This window comes from Bison bison, unplaced genomic scaffold, assembly GCF_000754665.1.
Source record: "Bison bison bison isolate TAMUID 2011002044 unplaced genomic scaffold, Bison_UMD1.0 scf7180017864349, whole genome shotgun sequence".
NCBI lineage: Eukaryota > Metazoa > Chordata > Mammalia > Artiodactyla > Bovidae > Bison > Bison bison.
The window spans coordinates 7,590,048-7,616,621 of record NW_011494921.1 but is presented as its reverse complement, the minus strand read 5'-3'; the positions used below and the strand labels follow the sequence as shown (position 1 = coordinate 7,616,621).

The following is a 26,574-nucleotide window of genomic DNA, read 5'->3' as shown; positions in this document are numbered from 1 at the left end:
GAGGAAACCCCACGGCACTTTGCCAAGGCAAAATGAGTTAAAGTTTGTGTACAGGGATTCCTGGTGAATTCTATATCTGAATTTCATAGCATTAACACTGGTAACAAGATTATCACATTTTGACCACAAGTGTCCAGGGTACACAAGTGTCCAGCTAAAGCTGCATCCTGTGGATAGTCTCCTCTCATAAGGAGATGTCATTTAAACCCTCTCAGTCTTCCTACGCAGCAGAAAGAGAAGTCCTACTGGAAGTGAGCCTATAAGCCCAGGTAGCAAACATCCATGTGTGCTGAATGAAATACACTGGACAATTAAGTGGATTAAATATACTCCATCTACCACAAAGCTGTAATCTCCAGTATTTGTCTGGGAAAGAGCTGGGTCTTGGCCCCTCAGTCAGTCAGTTGTTGGAATAGAGCTTTTGCTGTGTAATGAAATAACACTCCTGACTTTCAACAGGTCACTTCATCTTCAATGGGACACTTGTTCTTCCCTACGAAGTAAGAAACGGCCAACGTTTTTACTGATAAGAACAGACACTACACTTGATCTTAGTCAAAAGGCCGAGAAGTGATTGTAAGTGGTCAAATTTTTGTATAGAGGTATGTATAAGGACAATTTGCTCTCCACATGTCTAAATCCATGATGCTCCAAATACATGTTGAATCAAAGCACTTCTGAACATATATGTACGCGCTCTTCTCAGGAAGAGGTGATGTAGAAATGCTATTAGTCACGGTGGACATTCTCCCAGGAAGCATCCTTCTAAGTAACCAAACCAGTCTAATCTTAACTCATGATGGCGCAAGAGGTTTTCATTTACAAAACACCTCTCAGTGAAGTTTCTACGTTTAATGAATTCAAGTCCTAAAATAGAGCGTGACCTCCCATGTTCTCTGTTGGCCTCCTACTGCATTTCTTGAGTATTAGAACAGCACTCTTTTGTCCCATATATGACATAAAAGACCTCTGGATATCCCCTTGGAAGAGGCAGTGTCTTACCTTGCATGAAGAAGGAGCTAGGGAAAGTGCTGGCTGCTGGTTTCGAGGAAGGGTAGCCTGGCGAGTCCCTATTGTAGTCGGCAGTGCTGGCTGATGGAGCATAAACCTGGGGAACGAGAGCCCATTTAGTTTTGCTTGCTGCCTGCACCAAAGAATCTCAAGGTCTATGACTTTGCAAGAAGCAGGCACAAAAGGCACAATTTCTACCACATCCATCCGAAATCTGATCAAACTCTAGAAACACTACCCCATTCCCCATACAGAAAAACAGAACAAAACAAAATGTTGAGTAGGTTTGTGCAAATGGAAAATCAGGTGTGATATTTTCCAGTTATAGGCAAGAATACTGAGAACGACATCTGGTTGTTGCGTGTGCTCGGTTGGGTCTGACTTCTTTGCAGCCCCATGGACTGTCACCCTCCAGGCCCCACTTTCAATGGAATTTTCCACGCAAGAATATTGGAGTGAGTTGCCATTTCCTCCTCCAGGGGATCTTCCCGACTCGGGGATCGAACACATGTCTCTTACATCTCCTGCATTAGCAACTGGATTCTTTACCACTGAACCACCTGGGTTGTAGATATATAATACCCATAGGGTTGTTGTAGGAACCTAAGCATTCTTTTTTTTTTAAACATAAATGGCCCAGAGCATGTAAAAGGTAAAAAAAAGACGTGCTTCCAACTTGTCCTATTTAGTCTACCTTTCAATTAAAATTTAAAGACAGAGACAGAGAGACAAAAAGACAGATAAAATAAATGCACTCTCCAGACCACAGAAAGTGACAAACGTATCTTAGAATATTAAATTCCCAAAGTGTTAGCTTTTTGTAGAGATGCAAGAAAAAGGCTATTAAAAGCCCAGATCTACACAGACCACCAAAAATCAGTGTGCACACAGGAAGGGGGTGGGAGACCCTCATTTACAGCTCTTTCATCTTTGTATGTTCAATAAACTAAAAAACTGCCAAAATCTTAATTTACTTACATTCGCTTACTAATACTCATGGGATTTGGGGAACCAGCTCTTTATAAAAATAGCATGTGTATTTTCTTGTTTATGTTTGCTTTAAAGTAGACAGCACAGTAGAAAGGCATAAATTCATGAGGTATAGTTTAACTTTAATTGGTTTTCTCCCTTGCCTTTTCTGCTAAATATGATTTTTTTTTTTAAATCCCTATTTTCTTTTGCTCCAAAAGTTCCTCTCTCCAGATGGTCAGAGAGACTAAAACACTGTCATCCTCTTGATGAAAATGGATACCTTCCTGCCTCCATTTTGAAGCAGGCAGCGGCTCACAAAATTGGCAGTGAGCCTACAGTGATATTCACAGGTCACAGTAAAAGAAAGGGAAATTCACCAATAAAAAGGCAACTGCACGGTTACCAAAAAAATAACTCCCCCCCCCTTTTTTTTCCACAGCGCACATGGAATAAACACCCTAAGAAAAATTCTATAATTGCTCTCAGAACACCATGAATCACAAACTAAGCATTTAATACATGGTTTAGGATTTCACAAAGGATAGGGCCACAGCGACAGATGTGGGAAAACACGCACACACATGCATACATCACATAAATGCTACATGTGCCCCACAGTGCCCTTGAAATTGAGAGATCTTGGAGACAGAACAAAACAAAAATAAACCATAAAAACCTGGTCCACTTTAAAAAAAAAAAAAGGAAAGAAACAAGGATTCTTCTTCCTAAGTCAGGGAGGAATCTGAGTCCTCTATTTTTCCTCTTATTTTAAAATTTTAGTCATATCTTAAATGTATAAACAGCTACCTGCTTCTCTAACAGGGCTTATTATAGTAAGGACAATTTTTTTTTCAAGTATCTGTAAAGGGACAAAGAATAAAACATAAGCCAGAAATCCCAAAGCAAATCAGTACCCTAAGTTTATCAAGCAAAACCCAGTATTTTTTTGAGGCTTATACAACTGACAAACAGTTTGGAAAATACTACTAAAGGTATTTAGAAGTCTTGAAATTAGCTAAAAAGATGAAAACAAAAATTACCTTCGAGGGAAAGGGGAAATAGATGATCTCATTCTAATGGCAGAATGAGTAGGATACACCCCACTATACCTACAGTCTAGGAGCCTGACAGCCCCTTGGCTAGTAAGTATTAATATGAACTAAGTATACTATGTGTTACTTCCAATTTCAGAAACCAATATTTTACTATAAAGTTGAAAATAAACTCTCCCATTATTAAATCACCTTATTTTAAAAAAATAATCTCAACAAATTCTTTTAGGATAATATATAATTTTAATTACATAGTCTACGACCTTATCCTTAAACATGTACTATAATTATTGCATAAACATCATTGATGGCATCTAACAAAATCTGCCTTTTGGATAGAATTATTTGATATCTCTTTTGGGAGACAAAGACAAATCTTCAGTAATTTTATAAGGAGGCTACTTTGACTATGAATTATGATCAAGTGTGAAGATCTGAGAATAAGATCACTTATCCCAAGTTCAGAAATGCTGCCTGCATGAAAAAGAATATGTATGGGGTTAAAAAGCTTTTAGGACATGTTACACTATACAATTTCTATTTTTCTGGTGCTGTGGCCAAATTAAGATTTTTTAGATAAGATGAACGTCTTTGTTAACAAGAAATCAAACACTATTAATAGTCTTTTTTTTTTTAAAGGCAATTTCTGCATATTTTATAAATTTTCTTTATATTATAATTGATCAGGTACAATGTTATTCCCTTTTAATTTATATACTTCATCTTTCTCATCAAAAGTTATTTTAAAGATAAGTGCTCTATATGTTTGTAAAAATAAACATAACATAGAACTGTTATACTTAAAAAAAAAAAGTATTTATGTATCTATTTGGCTGCAAAGGGTCTTAGTTGTGGCACATGGGACCTTTGGTTGTGGCATGTGGGATCTAGTTCCCTCACCAAGAATCAAACCCCGGCCCCCTGCCTTGGGTTTGCGGGAATCTTAGCCGCTGGACCACCAGGAAGTCTCTTATTATACTTTCTAAAAGTAGAAGGAATCAACCCCCCTCACATTTTAATCATAAGAAAATTCAACAATGGGATGGTCAAAGCCCTGCTCACCAATTGTCCTTTATTGTCTACTATTCAGCGGCTGCCTTCTTCAAAAGCGGTGGTGGAGGTATAGGATGCTATTTACGAAAACAGAGTGATGATAAGTGATTCCGCTTATCTTCAATGTTTTAGTTTTTAATAACCTGGATCATCAGTAAGCTGCTTCATTATTTTACTTCAGTCAACTAATCTCTCAGCCTCTTAAAAGACTTGAAAGTATAGGCTGCAAGAATGTATGTAACAGAGACACTAAATTCAGTAAGAAAAGCTCACATCCACTCAACTTTAATTATTATTATTATAGGTAAATAGAATGATGACTTACACATTTGTTAGAGAAAATAGCTAACAGAATGATAACAAACATCCCAGATCTCTTCAAATGACTAAGGCCAGAAAATCAGTCCGATGGAAAATGAAATACAAATCCCAAACTCTCGTTCAATGTGTTGAAGAAACTCTGCCAAGGAAACATGCAGAGAGTCTAAAGAGAAGCAAAAACCTACACTCAGTTTTCTTCTGACAAGGTATCTTAGATCAAGGTGACTTTTGGCATTCCAGTTCCTCCCACAAGAGTAACGAAAGAAGTGTGAAATTCTGTTGCAAAATTGGAAATGGGCAAACTTGGCTCAAGTTCAGAGACTACAGCAGTTTGAGTGAGCTATCTGCCGAATAAAGGCTTAATGGGAAACTAATAGCCAAGTGTAGTTCATATTCCAAGTCAGCACCGTTATCTTTTTTCTCTTATAATTTGATTTTAAAACAAAATCACAAATGCAGAAATTCTGAGCTTAACAAAACCCCGTAAACAGCATAAACTCTGAAAAAATAAAAAAATCTATAAGTTCTCATTTTACAGATTTAACTTGTGTTGTAATTTGAGATATACTTGAGATATACTTCTATAGTCTATTAACCATTCCAACCAATGTTCTGATTATCTTTTGTGCTATCATCAAAGAAACAATATGATATTCTTTTAAATAGAACCTCTGCCTACTAGAAAAGAAGAAAAGCAAGCAAACACACAAACCAACAAACAAAATGAAAGGAGTAGAACGCATATTCTACCTTTTTCCTTTGAGGTGCTCATTTTTATGTCTTGGCATGTCAGTTTCACTTATGGAAATTTTAAAAGATAACAATGATTACCATTTGTTCAGGGCGTTTTGTGGAATGGCTTTTGTGCTGGGAGCTCCATACACATTATTTCTGATCTTCATAATAATCATATAAGATGGGCATTATCAACAGCGTCATTTCTATTTTATATGACTAAAGAATGGTAGACAGGTCAAGTGTCCTGGCCCAGGCAGGCCTGGGTCACATAACTGCCCATTCCATCATTTGTGAGCCAGGCAACCTTGGAACTGTTTACTGTACTCTCTGGTCTTTAGATTCCTACCCATAAAAAGGGAATAACAGTGCCTGCTATGCCAGATTCTTGAGAGAATTAAATGGCATCACGTATATAAAAGCAACTAGAATACCTGGTACCTAAAAAACATGCAAAAAAACCAGATTAATAGCATTAATGTGCTGTTATTTTTTAAAAATTATCTGGACAAAAGTGACTCAGAAAAGTTAAGCCACTTTTCCATGTTAAAAAATTACCAAGTGGTAAAGATTCAAACTAATCATTAAAGTCTACATTCTTTTCATTAAAAAACAATTTGTTGATCTTAAGAGGCAAAAAAGAAAAGATATGGTTAGCTATCAGAACAAGGCAATACTTTGGCAATGATTTATAGAAATAATTCTTGTGGGGTTTCATAACTGCCTTTTAAGAGAAGAAAACTTGATAGGGCATGTTGAGAGTGAAACCAATATGCGTCAGTTACTTTCTTCCCGAAGTGGGAAGCTGAACTCCGGAGGGCATAAAGAGAAGTGGTTATAGATCATGTATCATGAGGTGTATAACTGAGTGGGGTTGAGTGACAGCCACTAGGTTGCAGAGTAGACCTGGGCCTCTCTGTGACCAGCCAGTACCATCTGAATAATTTCCAAAGAGAACCAGGTGAGAATAACTGAAACATTGTAACTGAGACTTTTTAGATCCTTAAGAGGGTTACTATGTGCTCCATGATGGAGTAGAAAACAGCAAAGCACAATTATGCCCCAGATGCCCAAGTGCTAGGGAGGCTGACTTAGCAGCTCAGACCTTAGGAGGTTTCACAAATATCCTAAACTGTGACAGTTAGACACTGGAACGCCAAGAGTCGGTGGTACGCCACTGACGCTCACACACCTGGGCATGTGGGTGACCAGCATCTAATGGGGAAAGTGCCTGTAAGGGATCAGCTTACTGCTCAGGAAACTGACTGCAACGGACCTCAACTCTTACAATACTGTTGGAAGGACACAGGTCACTGTAAGCGGAAAGAACAGCTCAGGGCAGTGGTACCTCGACATGCATAAGAACTGAAATGGACACTGTAATCGTTCTATAGCACAAAGTTAAAGGTATATTGCTGGCTAATCCATAAAGCAACCGGAAGATGTACTTAGAAGAGATGGTCTCCAGACAGCAGAAAAACCCATTTGGCAGAGTGGTAGAAATTACTCTGGAATCAGACCAACAAGGCTCAAATTCCAGCTCTCATAAGTAGTTGTGAGGACAAAACAAAGCACTTTCTCTCTCAGAGGCTCCGTTTCCTCATTTGTCAATTTCTTCACTATCAAATGTCAAATGGGGCTATTTTGCCGTGCGGATTAGAGAGTACGTATGTCAAGCATAACTCCTTATCTCTTGTAGGAGCACAATAAATGGTATTTATATCCAAAAAATATAAACAAGAGTTTAGAGTAATTTTTAAAATGTCCAGAATGGTGCTGTCCAATACAGTATCCATGAGTCCTATGTGGTTATTTGAATTAAGCTTAATTAAAATTAAATAAAATGAAATATTCAGTCCCACAGTTACACTAGCCACATTTCAAGTACTCAATAGCAAACTGTGGCCACCGGTGACCATACTGGACATCACAATGTGGAACTTTCTCACTATGGCAAAAAGTTGTATTAGGAGCACTGATTTAGGGTAATGGCTGTCCCCAAGGAGACCTACTGAGCCCCATATGAAACTCTGTTAGAGCAGCCATCACAATAATGCAGCTTACATAAGACTTGCTGTTGCCTTTCAGCTTCCAAAGTAAGAACTCTTCTGGTGGACGAGAGGGAGAGGCAGATTACATGTATCCTAGCACCTAGCGAACCACCAGTGTTTAATAAATGTTGATTTTTATTGGATGGCAGAACATTCAGATGTCCATTTTACTTACTATTTTTAGAGTCCCTTGTACTATTACATACTTCTTAACGCCCTTTTTGTAACCACCTGCCCACATTCCTGCAAGCAGGACTGTAAAGTAGAACCCCAGGGAAGAACAGCTCCTGTGATCTCCAGATCTCTGGATGTGTAGGAAATAACAGTAAGAAAATCTTACATGGCAATTTTCTCCTTGGCCCCTAGTTAGTCTTTGGCAAAGGAACTATAATTAGGCACAATGTGATCACTTTGAGACAATAAACGGTGAACAGATTTTTAACTTTTTCTGATCATGAGTTTTCACATTACATCTTGGTAACTGGATTCCTGATTCCACTCTTTTTATTACCCTTTCTTTCATAATGTTTTATATCAATTTTTTTATAGATGTTCCTTTCTCTTTTCAGGAAATTTCTCCAATTAGTGTTCTCTCTTCTGCCTCTTGGCATCACATTTTTAAAGTTGAAATCAGTTCAACCGCATTTTATAAACGGGGGAAAGGCAGATGTAAAAGGATCTACCCGAGGGCCCTGAACAGAGCTCAGGACTCCTGAATTCTCATTTTATCCTCTTGGCACTCTCCTTCCTAAAGTCTTTTTTAATTTTTTACCTTAAATATTCAAATGGGTAGCAAAATGGCATAAAAGGCTAGTAAGTAGATGAAAGTAACAGAGTTGAGTAAGTTATCATGAGGTTTAACAGTAGTGAATCATGCTCAAGAGCATGAAAAAGAAGGTAGTAAACAACCCAACGGTGCAAAGAAAAGCAAAAGCCAACTACAGAAATAAAAATTATTTATCTTACATATTCTCAGTATATACTAACAAGTCAAGCAATATTTACTAGTGGAAAAAGATCCTACTTTATTTTCAAGTGATGGTTAAAGGCCCATTTGATTATCACATACAGGAAATATGTTTGGAAATAACACATAAATGTTGCAGTATATTGACAAACAGATGGATTTATATCTATTGACAAATAGATTGTAGATGAAAAAATTTCAGAGATGTAATCTGTTGAAATTGTGAAGCTTTTATTTCCATCTCAATTACCTGAAGCTTTTATAGGAATTAAATAGTTCTGAAGTGCCCTTGGAGAAGGCAATGGTACCCCAGTCCAGTACTCTTGCCTGGAAAATCCCATGGATGGAGGAGCCTGGAAGGCTGCAGTCCATGGGGTCGCTAAGAGTCGGATATGACCGAGCTACTTCACTTTCACTTTTCACTTTCATGCATTGGAGAAGGAAATGGCAACTCACTCCAGTGTTCTTGCCTGGAGAATCCCAGGGACGGTGGAGCCTGGTGGGCTGCCGTCTATGGGGTCGCACAGAATCGGACACGACTGAAGTGACTTAGCAGAAGTGCCCTAAAGTAGCTTTCAGTAAGAAAGAAAAGTTTTACTCCTCAAACTACAGTGATACTCTGAAAAAAAATCCCCAATTATCTAAACGTGTAAAATGTCCCCTTCATGTATATGGTATTCCTATTTCATTTCCTTAACAAGGAATAATCTGTATTCACTCCACCACAGTGCATCACAAAAACGAGAAAAAGAACATGTATATGAACCCCCTAAAAGAAATCCCTGGAATATGTAATATATTTAGAACACAAGTCATTTTGGCATACATCCATATGCTCTATCACAAATACCACGTCTAACTTTTTTTTACCCTTCTGAATATCAGCTGAGTTTTGGTTATCTGTTCATGAGTATATTAAGTCTGAAGCTAAATTCTACAAATGAATTACCGCCAAGAGTTTTATCCTTTTCAGCCACCAAATATCTTTTCTCTGTGTTAAGTAGTAAGACTGTAAGAATTTTAATTCCCTTCTCTATCAAATTGTGTAACCCCAAGAAATCAAAAGAAAGCAACAACAAGGAGAAGCAGAGATATGAGTGAGTTACAAGGATCAGAAGCAGAGAAGCACGCAGGGATGGACAGACTGTAGCCCATCCACCTTCGACCAGCACACCCAGCCTGCCGCAGGCTCAACAACGGCAGTGAAACAGTGAGCTGGACCCATTATTAAGTGTGCAGAGCACCCCAAGAGCTGCAAAACCCCCTGACATGGCTTATGGCCAGAAGCTTTACCTTGTTCTTTCCTTTCTTCAAATAAAAAGGCAATACATTCTAAAATAAAGGTAGTTGCAGTCCGTTTTTCAAATCTCTAAATTTCAATCTCCTAAACAAGTCTCTGTAGCTTAAAAATTTACAAGGAAGGAAAAAACTGTGCTTCAACTAAAAATAAGGATAAACTAAGACAGAATCACTGATAATTATATAGCAATATTATTGTGATTTAATCTACATAGTGTCCTGTTATTTTTACCAGCATTTTGCAAGTATCAGTGTTGTCATTGCAAACTTGAGGCAGAAAAACAGTGAAGATAGGTATGATTAGGCTCACTCTGTTATATCACAGACGTTTCATACATATGATATTGAAATACAGATATAGAACATTTGAGGTTTTAAGCTGTCTTCATGTATTATCATGCATTCTCAGTGGCATATGCAGGGAGTTAAACATTAAAAAAAAAGAAACAATTTATTATGGTATTACAACTTAACACTCTGTGTGTGTGTTGTCACTCAGCTGTGTCCAACTCTTTGCGACCCCACAGACTAGAGCCCACCAAGCTCCTCTGTCCATGGAATTTTCCAGGCAAGAATACTGGAGTATGTTGCTGCTATTTCCTACTCCAGGAGACCCTCTCACCCAGGGATCAACCCACGTCTCTTGTGTCTCCCGCACTGGCAGGCAGATTCTTCACCACTAGTGCCACCTGGGAAGCCCGTAACACTCAACAGAGCTGGAGAAGACCTGGTCTCAAGGCCTGCCAGTCCCAAGCTCTTGTGACTGTTGGCATGACAAAATGATGACAGTGATTAAAAAAAAAAAATAGAAGGGTGAGATGGGGTGGGAGGTAGGAGGGAGGTTCAAGAGGGAGGGGACATATGGATACCTATGGCTGATTCATGCTGTTGAATGGCAGAAACCATCACAACATTAAAAAGCAATTATCCTCCAATTAAAAAGAGCTCCCCTCCCCCCAAAATAGCTAACACTTTACTTAGGGTATGCCAGACATTATTCCAGCAAAATTGTACATAAACTCAATTTTGTCTCGACACTAACCCTATTGTTTTATTATCATCCCGATTTTACACAGAGCAATCTGGAAGCAGAGACATATTAAATAACTTGTCCAAGTCACACAGTTAGTTAAGTGGAAAATGGAGATTCAAAATCATGTCATCTTGTTTAGGCATCTGAGCTTTAACAAGATCTCTCAGTCACTAAGGGGCTTCTCTCCAGGGTCTTCATAGACTCCTACCAAAACCCAGATTTATAGAACTCTGGGTCTCCTTTACATACTCGCAGGCCACTGGGCAGACGAGGGGCTCAGAAGGCTGTTTGGCCAAAGGACGAAAGGTGACCGCAGACAGTGGAGCACAAAGACAGTTCTTGGGCACTGGACCAAGGAGGACTTTTCATCTGTCTTCCAGATCTGAAGCTGAGTAGGACCCACTACTTCTGTTTATCAGGGCTAAAAACAGAGAGAGGCCAGTGACCTGCTGGGAGTGACACTGGCGTTCAGTGGTGACTTAATACCAACAGTAAACTGATTAAAAAAAATCACCACACTAGTACTTAAAAGCATTCACATGAAGCGTGACTACAGTCCCATCGATGTGCACCAGCCTCTGGCTCCAAGTATTTCTTTTTATTTTTACACCTGCATTGCTCTTGGCACTGATGGAGCAGACACTGTATGTTTGCTATTACTTTCAACGTGGTGTATCACAGGAATGCCCACTGCCAGCATTCCGAGTACCTGAGCCCTCGCCGAGAAGGTCTTAAACTGATTAAGTTACACCTGGCTGAAGATCTCTTGAAATACTTAATTGCATAAAATTTGGTCCAGGTGAAACCTGACTTCGTCTGGTTACACTCCTTACGTTACATACTCACAGGGGAACCCGCTTCCTCACCAGACTCAGGATCAGCACAGACAAAAGACTGGATATTAAGCCCATCACAACTCTTTAAAATGTTCTGAACACCTAAGCTGTTTTCAAGTATTTATTGACTGTCCATTAGTAATTAAAGGTTATGTTAACAAGAATGATTTATTATTTCTGTCAATTATTATTATTTGTGAAAGTGAATGAAAGTCACTCAGTTGTGTCCCACTCTTTTCGACCCCATGGATTGTACAGTCCATGGAATTCTCTAGGCCAGAATGCTGGAGTGGGTAGCCTATTCTTTCTGCAGCGGATCCTCCCGACCCAGGAATTGAACCGGGGTCTCCTGCATTGCAGGTGGATTCTTTGCCAACTGACCTATGAGGGAAGCCCATTATTATTATAGATTATTATTTGTAGTAATCTACAAATCATAGCAGATGATTTCAATCATAAGCAGATTGAGCTAATTTATTTTATCTCACTTTCTACAGCTGTCACATCAAATTCACGACTATCAATTTTTTCTAATGGATCAGCTCCCATCGCAATATTATTTTTTCCTCTTTTGCTACCAGCTATTTGCTTTTTATTTTTAAGATGACAACTACAGGGTCATGTGTGCCCTAGTGGCTCAGATGGTAAAGAGTCTGCCTGCAATGCAGGAGACCTGGGTTTGATCCCTGGGTCAGGAAGCTCCCCTGGAGAAGGGAATGGCACCCCACTCCAGTATACTTGCCTGGAAAATCCCATGGACAGAGGAGCCTGGTGGGCTACAGTCCATGGGGTCACAAGAGTCGGACATGACCGAGCGACTGACACCAACACAGAGTCGTGAGGAAGTGTTGCAACATCAAAATAGTGTTGGTTACATCTGCCAATAAATAGCTTTGTGACCTCTGAGGACACGATTTCATCAACTGAATGAGGATGGCGTGTTTTCACGATGAAAACACATTATACAATTCCACAATAAAGAGGAAAATTAATTTTAGGGTTTATTCCAAAGTTGATTATTGCTGTTTCTTCCACATTGAAGGCAAGGAAGGCCTGCTGGGGACAGTCCATCACAGAAACAGTGAAGTTTAAAAAGTACTAGGAGAGTGACGCCAGTCAGAAAGACAAATACTGTACATTAATGCATGCGTATGCAATCTAGAAAGATGGTACTGCTGAACGTATCTGCAGGCGGCAGTGGAGATGCAGACACAGAGCAGACTTACGGACACAGGAAGGGGAGGAGCGGGCGGGACAAATCGAGAGAGTAGCCTGGAGACATGTGCGTTACCAATGTAAAACAGATAGCAAGTGGTGGGACACAGGGCGCTCAACCCAGTGCTCTGTGACAACCTAGGGGACAAGATGGGATGGGAGGGGCTTCAGGAAGGAGGGGACACATGTACGTCAGCCTGTGGTCGATTCGTGCTGGTGCATGGCAGAGGCCTACACAACACCACAGAGCAATTATTCTTCAGGTAAAAAAAGGATTATGAAAACAATGTGCGGGGATGTGTGGGTGTGTGTGTGGAACCAAGCACAGAATAGGCCCCAGTAGTTACTAAATGCCCACATGAATGAATGAATGCATCACATACAAGATACAAGTCAAATTAAATAACATCATAACGCAGAGAAAGATAAACATTCATTGATTCTGCCAAAATAGATTTTAGTACATCTCACTTCTCGGTGTGTTTTAGAGCTGAGCTGACTTCTGAAAATGGAGGCTGTCACCCATAATAATCGATATTTAAGGGTTCTAAGAGATCCATTTCCCGTCCTTCTCCCTTTGAACCTAAGGCCATTGGTTGATGCCTGAAGCCGAGAGCTCACATCCTTCAATGGATGTTAATAGGTGTGTTTTTAAAAAAGGAATCTAGGCTCAAATAATTCTGGTCACTATTGGCGTAAACAAATTAATACCACTGCCATGGGCTTTAGTCAATGTACAGTGCTATAAGAGATACAAGCCTACTTTCCCAGAAATAATTCCACGTTACAAATCCACTTTTCAACACACCTCCAATCATCCCCCATCGTGGGAAATGTTTTTATAGTCTGTTAGCATTTATTAGAGGGCTTCCCTCATGGTGATGTTGTATGGCTTAGCAATAAAGAATCCGCCTGCATTGTGGGAGACACAGGAGACTGGTGTTCGATCCCTGGGTCAGGAAGATCCCCTGGAGGAGGGCAAGGCAACCCACTCCAGTATTCTTGCCTGGAGAATCCCATGGACAGAGAAGCCTGGCAGGCTACATACAGTCCATGGGGTTGTGAAGAGTCAGACACGACTGAGCACACAGCACATCCAACCGAAGCAGTTATTTCCCTTTGATGTGATGAGGTCTCTAATCCTTTCCCAACAATCAGTTTTTAAGAGTGAGAGGAGAGTGGAGAGGGGATGTGGGAACAGAGAGGGTTCTACAAGAAGGAAAAGCAGCACCCGAGAAAAATGCTGACTTTACAGTCTGCCCGTACCCAATAAAGGTCACTATAAATGGCAAATTACAAAGATCACTTAATGGCAATAAATGTGCCATTTCTATTTCTCCAATCCCAGTATCTTTAGGGCTGTGTTTGTACCACTCAGAGGGCCCAAGGGCCATCATTCCTAAGTATACATGCCCTCCCAGAATCAAGAGGGACTGGGAAGAAAGCTGTGTCACACAAAAGCAGAAAGATACACTTTCAAGAGCAGAGACCCAGACAAGAAGGAAAAGATGGTGAAGCCAAGATTCCAGCAGATATTCCGACAAGATGAAATTTCAAAAAAAAAACACGATTCACACAACTTCTCTGACCTTGAACTTAATGGTATGAAAGGAAACTTGGTGAAATTCTATGCTTAATCATCATAAAAAGTTGGTATTTTCAAGGTATTTTAAATTACAAAGATTTTCTGCATCCATTACATTATTTAATAATCACTTTGAGATAGATTATCTGTCCAAGTGGTCAACCATCTCACTACCTTTTTACATTAGGAGACAGAAGCAGGGAGGGCCACTTCCCGTCCCAGAAGTCACATGACTCTAGGAAGGCAGAAAAAGGTCTTTTTGTTGTTGCTGTTCATATACTAACTCTTGAAATTTTAAAAAAAAATTTATTTTATGAAAAAAAAAATTATTTTAATAGAAGTAGAGTTGATTGACAACGTTGTAAATTTCTGCCCTACAGCAAAGTGATTCAGTTACATATAAATGTATCAGTTCAGTTCTGTCACTTGGCCGTATCCGACTCTCTGCGACCCCACGGACTGCAGCATATCCTTTTTCATGTTCTTTTCTATCATGGTTTATCACATATATTAACTATAGCTCCCTGTGCGACACAGTAGGACTCTTGTTTAACCTAGGCTTTTCACTGCAAATCCCAGGTCAGAGTTGTTAGTGCTTCATCAGAATATCCTTCCAACCTGGAGGGGTAGGATGGGGTGGGAGAAGGGAGGGGGATTCAGGAGGGAGGGGACATATGTATACCTGTGGCTGATTCATGCTGATGTATGGTGGAAGCCAACAAAATATTGTAAAGCAATTATCCTCCAGCAAAAAAAAAAGAATATCCTTCCAAATCACCTATGGTCTAAAGAATGTGGAGATGAATTTTTCATATTGGTAAATATCTACTGATGTTGAGTAGAGTTAAAGATGAAATCTAGACTGGGCTTTAAAACAGCATACTTAACGCTGCTGCTTCCAACAGATGCCTTCATCTTCTGCTCACCAAGAGAATTGTTAACGAACAGTGAGTTTCCAATCTGGTGAAGTTCTGAACAGGAATCATCGGCACGGTACACTGTAAAACTACCACCCCATCCTTCCTCCCTTTCACAAAGCTGAAAAAAGGATGAATGATCTTTTTATTCTGTCAAAACATATGGGCCTAAGTACTTTCAACTAAAAACAAAAGCATGAAATAATTAACAAATGTATGATTCTGTGGCACAGATTGAAATGAGGAAAAAAAAAAAAAGTACGCAAATTGTCAACCTCTCTGTCCAATCAGCCACCTCTCTATATTATTCCTTCAGATTCCTGCCCTTCCCCATACCCCAGGCGAACATTCAGGTAAAATCAACCAGCAATATTTCACTGACTTAACTCACAGCAGAGCTTCTCAATGCTTTGGTAAATATAAATACTAAATAAATAAAATAGGAGGTCAGAATTTTCATTAGAAGCTGACTGGGAGATTTCAGACATACAGCAACCAACTAGAAAATGTACGAAAGTGAGCTTAGTTTAACACAAAATGTTTATGCGACAGAAACAAAAAAGGAAATTATCCCATTAGGATAGGGTTATTTAAAAAAAAACAAACCAACCAACCTTAAAGACTGGGTAACAGAAGATCAAGTTACCAACAATAAGTAGTTAATATCTTTAAGCACATTTAAAAGACAATTCAGTTGACTTTCTCTAATATTTAAATTTCAGACACTTTTTTAAGGGATCTAGTTTTTCTCAGTCTTAAAGACACCAGTTTAAAGATCAGCTACTGGCTACTTCAAATATTTATCTGGAATAATGATGGTATAACTAAATACAAACAACATTTTATATTTTTATTGTCAATTTCTTTAAAAATAAAAATTACAGTATGAATGCCCCTTTGATTCCTTTCCAAGGAATAAATATTCTTTCCTTTGATAACTAAATTACTTTGTTCAATCAGTTTGAATCGTCAAAACAGAAATGTAAAATCCAGATGATTGCTCACTATTAAGATAAGGAAAGCAGTTTAAAATTCTCAATGATGAAAAAAGTAATGAGAAAATGCTTCTCTCATAAGAGGAACACAGCAGTTTTACATAATAAAAAGCTTAAAATTGATTCCTGTCTTTTTTTTCCCCTTGATAAATTACTAACTGGTGAGAACTTAAAAGAACTATACAGAAAGGTTAAAAAGCAGCAAAGGAGGTTTCCTCTTCCCAGTGGAGAAATATCCATTAAATATATAGTTCTTTGCTTACATAATCAGGACGTATAAGATACGCTGTCAAGAACTTTCCTATCTCTAGGTAGGTAGGTAGACAGATGGATGTGTACAGTATGTATGTATATATGTGTATGTGAGTTTGAGTATAAGATTAATGTTTATAAAACACAGCAGCAGGTGGACAGGAAGGAACTACTTACTGGGTACAGGGTTTCCTTGAGGGGTGATGAAAATGTTCGGCCACTGGACAGACACAATGGCTATTCAATACTATGACTATACCAAATACCAATGAATCACCCATTGTAAAATGGTTAATTTTACATTATGTAAATTTCACCTCAGTTAAAACAAAAGAAAACAAATCACTGCAGCAGGCCCATAACTTACGCGTCCTTCACAAAAAGACATTAGTCAGGATTCATCTGTGTGTGTGTGCTAAATTGCTTCAGTCGTGCCCAACTCTTTGCGACCCTGTGGACTGTAACCCTCCAGGCTCCTCTGTCCATGGGATTCTCCAGGCAAGAGTATCGGAACAGGTTGCCATTTATTCCTCCAGGGGATCTTCCCAACCCAGGGATTCAACCCATGTCTCTTTTGTCTCGTGCATTGGCAGGCGGGTTCTTTACTATTAGCATCACTTGGGAAGCCTGGAATCATCTGCAGGAAGGTGGTACTCCGGCAGAGGAGAGGACCAATGATCAGTCATATTTCTTCAGCAGTAAATCTTGACATCAGACATCACTTGGAAAATGTAGGTAAATTATGTAGCCGTTTTGGTAGAGGGAGAATCGTTAAGTTCGTTTCCTTGATAGAATGAAGAAGGTTGAATTTGCTAACGAAGAAATTATGAGTGACTTTGGTAAGAGAGCAGTTTTACCAAAGTCACTCATAATTTCTTCGTTAGCAAATTCAACCTTCTTCATTCTATCAAGGAAACGAACTTAACGATTCTCCCTCTACCAAAACGTCTTACGTGGGCTCACCAGCTGAAGATAAGGGTCTCCAATGTGCTCTAGGGAGCAGGAGGCCGTCGTTCCAGTTTTGATTCTATCACTCATCAACGGACCACTGGTGGGTCATGGACCCTCTCTGAATCATTGGACCTCTGTCTCAATCTTATAGTAATTATTTGGAAAATACGTATCATGACATCTGCTGCTACGTATTTGAGATGTGGTACAAATAAAACCAGGTCATGCACCGAGAAAACACCTTGAACAAGGAGGGACCTCAGGCATCTAGTTTGTATGGCATTTTCAGCACCCTTGCTGCTGTTTAGTCGCTACTTTGTGTCTGACTCTTTCGCGACCCCAGGTACTGTAGCCCACCAGGCTCCTCTGTCCATGGGATTTCCCAGGCAAAAATACTGGAGTGGGTTGCCATTTCCTTCTCCAAGCGCTCTTCCCAACCCAGGGATCATGTCTCCTGTGTTGCAAGTGGATTCTTTACCACTGAGCCACTGGGGAAGCCTTCTGGTACCCTGAAAGTGAAAGTGAAGTTGCTCAGTTGTGTCCGACTCTGCAACCCCACAGACTGTAGCCTACCAGGCTTCTCTGTCCATGGGATTTTCCAGGCAAGAGTCCTAGAGTGGGTTGCCATTTCCTTCTCCCGGGGATCTTCCTGACCCAGGGATCAAACCCGGGTATCTAGCATTGTAGGCAGATGCTTTTACCGTCTGAGCCAGGGAAGTTCTGGTACCCTGCTGCTGCTGCTGCTGCGTCGCTTCAGTCGTGTCTGACTCTGTGTGACCCCACAGATGGCAGCCCACCAGGCTCCACCGTCCCTGGGATTCTCCAGGCAAGAACACTGGAGTGGGTTGCCATTTCCTTCTCCAATGCATGAAAGTGAAAAGTGAAAGGGAAGTCGCTCAGTCGCGACCCCATGGACTGCAGCCCACCAGGCTCCTCTATCCATGGGATTTTCCAGGCAAGAGTACTGGAGTGGGTTGCCATTGCCTTCTCCATCTGGTACCCTAGTGATGCTTAAAATATTTTTTGACAGTGATGAGACTTACACAGCAGATTTTTAGTGCGGACGTGCCTTACATAAGTATACCTCAGGTATTTTTGTTGAAAAAAAATCTGTTCTCTGAATCATGAATGGCTTCTTTAAGGTATGGAGCAATGGGGGTGAATCTCTGGCCTCACACCAGGAAGATGTCATGTGGAGATTACACAGATGTGAAAGATACTATGGTCCAGAGTCACAGATGTCCAGCCCTGAATGTGCAAAATTTCTCAAGGAACTCATCCATGTAGAATTTATGGGTTTCTCTGAAATGCTGTATTTGTGGTATCTGTTCCTTCTTTAATGGAAAACTTTTTGATATGTGGATAACCTATTCATCTCTTTCTTAAAAAAAAAAACTACAAATAGCAATGTGTACCAGTGATATCATATCGACAGGAGTATGGACCAAAAAACTTTAAGGGAAAGAATGAACTCAGTAAGTTTTAATCAAATATATTTCATCTTCTAAACTCTCCCAGCACTTTATTTTTTAGAAATTTGTACTTTTCATCAATTATACAGGTCTTCTCTCCCATAAAATACTGTGGGTTCCTTAGGGACAAGGGGTATGACACAGAGGACATTCGATGCAATGACTTGCCTACAGCAGGTGCCCAATTAATATTTATTATACAAACAAGGGCAACAGTCAAAGCAAAAGAGGACCAGTTCTTTCCTTCACTTACAAAGCTTACACAGCAGATTTTTTGTGCGGACATGCCTTACAAAAGTATATATCTTTGTTGAAAAAAATCTGTTCTCTGAATCATGAATGGCTTCTTTAAGGTATGGCACAATGGGGGTGAATCTCTGGCCTTACACCAGGAAGATGTCATGTGGAGATTACACAGATGTGAAAGATACTATGGTTCAGAGTCACAGATGTCCAGCCCTGAATGTGCAAAATTTCTCAAGGAAATCATCCATGTAGAATTTATGGGTTTCTCTGAAATGCTGTGTTTGTGATATCTGTTCCTTCGTTTTTGTGTCCAGATTTTAAAAATAAAGATTGCATGAAGCTACAACAAACAAGAGTCAGTCTATGAGTTTCATTTCCCCCAGAAGACTGAGAAGTTCAAATAGAAGTCAAGGCAGGTTAGGACCACGCATCAGAGTTGATGGTATTTTCTACTATTTCCATCCAATGGGAACTCAAAACCAAGCTGAACTGGGATAAGGAGACATAACACAGAACACAAACCCCTTAAATAACTCTCTCATCTAAATTCCTCCTATTTTTTCATGGGTCTTTCCAGATCCTCTTTCATTTGATTGGTCCATAGCACTCATTTTACCCTTTACATGTTTTCTAACTTGTGTTGCTATCTTACGTTTTATATTTATGGTCTATTTTCCCAAATGCGTCCCAACCCCCGGGACGTATGTGGCTCCTTCTTTCCACCAGTCTGTCTGTCTGGAAGATGTGCATTTTCCATCGATGATGAGCATGACGATGACAATGGTGGTGGAAGAGCATCTTGTCCAGCCCTTCCCCCATCCCTCTATCTTCTTTCCATACCCACTACTCCAACGAAATGGCTCAAAAACTCCTGGATGCTGCAGCCACATGTTACTTTCACCCTGGGTAACACGTGACACTGTTGACAATTTCTTCCTTCCAGTCAAACCTGCTCTCCTTGGCTTCTGTGGTGTGTCTTCCTGGTGCTCCTGCAATCCCTCTGCACTTGTGAATTCAGTTACCCCTTGGGCACACCCATGTGAAGCGGTCCTCATTACCTCCTGATAAAAGCGAAACTCCTTAATGGGGTGCACAAGGCAATTTATGATCTACTCGCGGTTCATCTTTTCGGTCCCATCTCTCATCATTGTCATCTCATACTATGACCCCAGACGCCCTGCACTACTTTGGGATCACAGTACGTGTTACCCTTGCATCTTGCCTGCTGAATTCCCATTCATTAGTGGACCTCACTTCCTCCAGGCCAAATGTGGGACAGACACCCCGCTTGTGTCTACCTTTTGCAGGCAGGTATTCCCCCCTCACTGCATCATCAGACCAAGTGTAGCTGTCAGCTCTGTCTGCCCCACATGTGTCCTGCTCAGAGCCATAATTCAGCACTTGACTCAAGAGTAAGCATCCAAGCTTCTTACCACCATTTGAGCAAAGGAGCTAGGAAAGGAACATTAACAACCAAAATAATGCTTTCCTATGTAGAAGAGATGAAATCTGCCACCTCTCTATAATTTCAAACTGATAACGTCAGGTGACCATGCTGGTGCAAGGAAGAGGACTCCATCCAAGTGCTTGTCAGTGACTGGGGAAGCCGGAAGGCTCTGACGCTCTCTGTCCCCTAAATTCCCATACGCTCTGCTCCAGGACTTCAAACCAGGTGCCAGGGGACATATCTCATGGAGAGGGGACACAGGGGCTCTCAGGACTCTGCACCTGTCCCAGGACTTACCGAGTCCCGAACACGTGCCATCTCGAGTGCAATGTGGGAAAGAGAAAGCAGACTTCCTCTGCCTGCAAGGCCACAGGCCTCGGCCGTGAGAGCAGGCCATGATCTGAGTGTGACGGTGTACGGGGGCGCTGCTGGGGTTCCCATCATCAAGCCACAGCGAGGGAGGGAACTGCTTTTCTTCACGAGGTTTTGCCTGCGGTGGTCCAGCGCTCTAACAGGCAGCATCCATTTCTGGACCAGTTTCTTCATTACGACGCCCTCGTCGGTTCCCATCCAGTCACACCAGAGAGGGCCGTCCCAGTATGACTGTTCCTAAGGTGATCTGCGGTATTTTCTAAAATAGCTTGACGTGAACCAACCCGGTCAGAAAAATGCTAAGATTTGCATTTCCTTGAAATGTGACGCTATTTTCGAGCTTCTCATTGAAAAAAAAAAAAAAAATTTTTTTTTAAACTGCAAGTCATTGCGTGTGAAGGAGCACACCAAAGGTGGCTGGCGTTGCGGCACGTGGTAAACTGATTCGCGCTGAACTGGGAGGCTGATATTAGGAGCGGGGAAGCCAAGCCAGGCTCTGTTTGTTCAGTGTCTCATACTACTTTTTCAAATGTCATGGGCTCAGCAAAACCCGAAACACATTTTCTCAGCACTTCTATTTCTCAACCCATATGTATTCTGAGAGCAGTTTAATTCATATGTTTCTGATTTATTTACATGCAAGTCATCAGAATGTTGTTTTGTATGAACTATTTGATGTCCAGGAAGCCTGTTGAGCTTTGCCTTTGAGGTTTTTTTTTTTTCCTCCTTGGGATAAGGAACCATGATTTGCAAATAGAAAAAAAAAGCTCATCAGAGCCCCAATATTTTGAACCTCAAAGATTCAAATTTTGTTCAAAAGGTAGATGGCATCAAGTCTGAGGACAATTCTTACAATCTGCCGACTCCGTATTTTCCAGGTCCTAACTGACATTGCCCTTCTTGATGGTACTAATGTCTTCCTTGTGGACATAAAAGTGAGTGTTTGCAATGAATGAATAAGAACAGATCCTAAATAGAGGCAAGGAGCTCTTCAAAGACTAAGTGAATGCCTTCTGGAACAAGGTATCTGGGGTGGGGGCGGGGGATGGGGGGGGTAGGACGCATGAGCATCTAGAGAGAGAGGAAGGTCGTAATCACCTTTCCAGGAGAATACTCAGAAAATGAGCACCAGCTTTCACCCCACTAGGGATATCACAGGCATTCTCTTTTCTCAATTTATAAAAGTAACTCTGATTCAATCGTGATCTGAGAATTGTTTGCATACATTTAAAAAGCACTGCAACGTAATTTTATAAATATTTCTCCCTTTGTAAGTAAACCGCAAACTTAAAAAAAAAGAGAATACTAGTAATTTTTAGGACTTCTATGGAGTGAGTTAATTCGAGGATCTCTATATTCAGACTTTTGAAAGAGCAGGGGTTTTTTCTTAATAAATATTAAGATATCATGTATTAAGCACAGGTAGGAGGGCTTTTATCTTTTACCATCATTGTGTCTACATAAACTCAATCATTTTAAAAGATACTGTAGAAGGTTGAATCAGATTTTAATAGCAGGGAATCTTAAAAAAAAAAGAAGTTTTATATATATGACTGCCATCTCTGCAAATATGCCTAAATTTTCAGTCTCCAAACCAAACTGATGCTGGGCAAGAAGCATATAGCTGGCCTCTAACACTATCACATGCCTCTGCAGTGTGTCTCTAAAATATAAACCCGCATTTCCCATCGGACTTTTTGTCCTCTCTTTGGGGAATAGATTAGAAATGTTGGTTTCTCTGAGCTAGGGCTGAAAGATTTTTACCTACACCACCTTTCAAAACTGAGATATCTCTCTTCCCCAAAATTCTTTTCCATTTTCCCGTTTCAAAACCAGAATGGTGTTAGGGCTGGAAGATTCAAAAAGTCTTCTCACATCAAATATCTCTCCAGCACAGCTGTTGTTAAGTGACCCAACATGTCCTAAGTCAGGGTCACAGCCTATACACTACATTATTTTGCTATGAGTCCCCAACTCTACATATTTCAGGAAAGCAAATTAAAAAAAAATAAAAATCACCATGATGGACTTCTCGACACATCCATGAGCAGCAAGTAGAAATGCTAAGTCTTAAGCTGTCAAGCTGAATGGGGGTTTAAGGTTATACTGTGTCCAGTAAATATCAATCAAATAACTAACTACCCTCTGCTAAAACATGGGACGAGAGCAAATCAATTAACCACTAGTTGCTATGAATTCAAACATCACTCAGAGGACAAAATTTTATTAAACTGTAGAAAGATTAGCAAGTAACAAAATATAATCATTATCAAGACCATAAAAATAAACTAGAATCCTTTGGAAAGTCAATTTGTATACTCCAGGGAGAAAGCTTGGGCAAAGGGGGAAAAAAGCAGCCTCAGGCATATATCTTAAGAAATAGTCAATACCACTGCAAAAAATACAGTCCGTTTCCTCAACACTGTGTATCATACAGACATCTCCCCACAATTCAAATCAACAAATTTAAATTTTAACTTTTTATTATCTTTCCAAGGAGATCAACTCTCATGCAGAAATAAATATGAAGAAGTCAAGTACTGTAATTAGGTTTCAATAGCCAGCCGTCAGAACTAACAACTCATCTTACATTTTAAAACCTTTTGGGGAGGACGTGCTTTGATTTGACCGGTCCTGGTGTGCTGGTTTTCAGTCTAAGGAGCGGAAGACATCACTGCATGCACTCATGAGATACCACATTCTCTTCTTAAACTACATAAAGTCCTAACTGTGAGTAATATTTCGACATGCAGTAACTGGAGTGAAAAAGTCACAGCCTCATGGACTACCCATCTGCAGAACCGATTACGAGACATGTGAATTTGAGAGCATTATAGAAGAATGTTACTTGGAAAGCAAACACTTTCATGGGTAGCATTAAAAGTGTCTCTAATGTTCTTTCCGCGTCTTGGCCTCTCTGTTCCCCAATACTAGACCTTCGCTTGGAAAACTCACAGATACAACCCCTGCTGAGCAGCAGTAATGAGGAACCTCTGCCTGGGTACCCCCCACCGCTGCACACTCAGTGAGAGAGGAGCCACTGCCTGCCGAGAGCTGGGTCTCCCTCCTCTCCCTTCTGACGGGAGATGCTCATCCAGACCCTACATGCGCCCAACGTGCCCTTTCATTTTATGGCCTCAGGTGGATGGGAAGATAGAACCTCAAAGAATTCCTGCCCCTACGTGACAGATGCTCAGGACAGACAGATTCAAAGAGCTGTCCTCGATGAAACGTACCCACACGCAGTAATCTCGATCACGACCATTTTTCAGCGTCATTTCCGTGTTTAACGACCTGAACTAACAGCCATTTGAAAACATGTCCAGAACTTCTGGAGGGAACCCGCTCCCCACCACCCCTTTGGTTTTGAACTTTAGTAGAATTCTGATCACCTTCACAGGCTGATCTGCTCTGGGATTTTAACAGAAGTGTGTGTGTGTGGGGGGGGGTTGGCAGGACACAATTTTTGTTGTTGTTGTTGTTTGTTTTAATTTAAGGTCCTTAATGTGGGCCACATGTTTCTGGCGGGGCCAGGGAAGTACAGAGGCGGCAGGGGCCAGGAATGCAAAGTGGTAGGGAGGTGGGGAGGGGAAAGTGGGGAGGGGCTGGATGATGAAAAGACCAGTTCCACAAGCGAAGCACATTAGCAACCCGGAGTGGAAAGGGCCGGAAGGGAAACCCACCCACCTCACCCCTGCATTCATTCTATCAACCTGCAATTGCTGCGATCAAAACCATATGTCGGTTCTTCCAGATCTTTCTCACAGGACAAACATGCAAAGGGCCTCGGGCCTGGCGTTGCCATCAAATGGTAATTGATACCAGATGAGCCACAAAATAGAAACGCACATGCAAACGGCAACCTCTCTGGCTGCCCGGCCCGCGCCCCCCCTTCCCAACCCCTGCTCGGCCCCTTGAGAGGGATGAAATTGCAGGTCTTGCTGGGCTGCTAAGTGCACTGAGCACCACGAAAAACAAGTGTACGGCGCCCCCAGTAACCACCTGTGAATCTCGGGGAAACGCGGGCCGGCCAGCCAAGGGCCGGGCCCAGAGAGCAGGCCAAGGTGAAAGGTCGCTCTGGGTTAATACCAGGTCATCGATCAGGGGGATGAAATGAGCACAGGTGTGAGGCAGATCACAGGCCTGTGAGCAGGGACCCACCTCCCCGGTCCCAGCGCACATCCGGCCTGGAGGAGGCTGTTCCCACGACGCAACATCTGCCTTGCTCTCATCCTGCAAGGAAGATAGTGAGAAAGGAAAACCACTTCCCAATTACCAGGCAATTAGAAGAAATCTGCCCAGCTCCTTTTCCGAAGCTTTTTTTTTTTTTGCATCCCATTGTTCTTGTCAAAGGGGGAAAAAAAGAAATCCAGAAAACCTGCTGAGCTGGAGGTCCTGGCAATTGCTGGTTGAATGTAATACAGTAGGTACAAAAAACGTCTCTTATTTCCACCGACACTGACAGAACCGCAAGTAGCACAGGGCTCTCGCCCCTGCATGTATATATTTTCTTATTAACTTGATCGGGCAGAAATTTGCAGAGATTTGTTTGGATTTAGAAGTCACAACAGAATGTCAGTTTTACAAACCGAGGCTCATTCTGTGGTGAAATGTACAGCCCTGGACCCCACCAGTCACCGCACACGAGCTATTTGTTCCAATTCTCCTAGCAGCCGCTTCTGAACAAACAACTAACTTACTCTAAACACACGCAATGGGTCTCATTTTCCTTCCTTCTGCCTATCCCATTATATGTGATATTTTAGTCTTACAGATCTTATGAAGTTTAAATATTTTCCAGATGGGACTAGGGGACACAGAACCCTGTAAACATTCTACGTTATAAAATGGACCAACTGACTGCTTTGAAACAGAAGAGTAAGATGATAGAACCTACGTCTTTTGTGAGCAGTCTGACCCTGTAAGCCAACCACACCAACCGTAAAGGGGGGGTGCAATTACCAATTTTCTTTTTCATTCCCCCAATTCTCAAGAACTGGCTGATTCACCCTCATTTAGGTCGTACCTATTTCTATCTTTTCTAATTAAAACACCCCCCACCCCAAAGATGATTTAAACTCCATTTACAATTCCATGCATCTCCATGGGAAGAAAGAAAACCCTGGTTGTAATCCAATGATAAATTCCACTGTCCCAGAGGGAAAATACATCAGGTCGATCAATCCCATCCCTTTGCCCAGATTCTCAGCAGACCTCTCCTCCTCCAAGTGTGACCACGGAAACCCTGAACACGGTGGTGCTCGCCAAGGACCCTCAGCCTAGAGGCAACCTAGCATCATCCGTGATACCACTCAGCACCAATCCAAGAGCAAAGGCAGCGAATCAACGAAGGGCAGGAAGGGAACGGGGGGCCGCAGCTGAAAACGAAAGCTCTGGTGAGTGGCAGGGGGAGAAAGGAGCAGCGCAAAGCAAGTGGGTGACATACAAGCCAAAGCAGCAGAGTGGGGCTCCACGGTGTCCAATCAGGCAGGCTCGGGAGACCCACTGGGGGAGACTCTGACCTTACCTCTGCCTTCCCTTGGAGGTCCAGTCAACATAACCCTGTATCTGAGCATCTGCCTTGTTTAAATTTCATCCTGTGGTGTTGTTTGCTGATTGGTCAGACATGGCTGACAGCATCAGAAGTGTGATCTGACAGACAAGGAGCAAGCAGGGCCACAGCACAGAGTTCCTAACGGGAGGGAGAGAGGGAACTTCATGCTGGATTCAGGAGAGTCGGGCCCGCAGACATCTGCTGCGAGGCCTGGGGCTCGCCTCGGGGTGGGAGGGCC

At 41.4% G+C, this 26,574-nt stretch overlaps 1 protein-coding gene across 17 annotated transcripts in view; it reads right to left on the bottom strand.

Annotated features, from left to right (window-relative positions):
• The window catches only part of TCF4 (transcription factor 4), a 382,697-nt gene that overhangs the window by 58,380 nt on the left and 297,743 nt on the right, over positions 1–26,574 (bottom strand). For all 17 annotated transcript variants that reach the window (XM_010854778.1, XM_010854777.1, XM_010854776.1 and 14 more), the window contains one exon: positions 1,003–1,108. In XM_010854778.1, the coding sequence (XP_010853080.1) occupies positions 1,003–1,108 (106 nt within the window). The remainder of the gene's footprint in view (positions 1–1,002; positions 1,109–26,574) is intronic.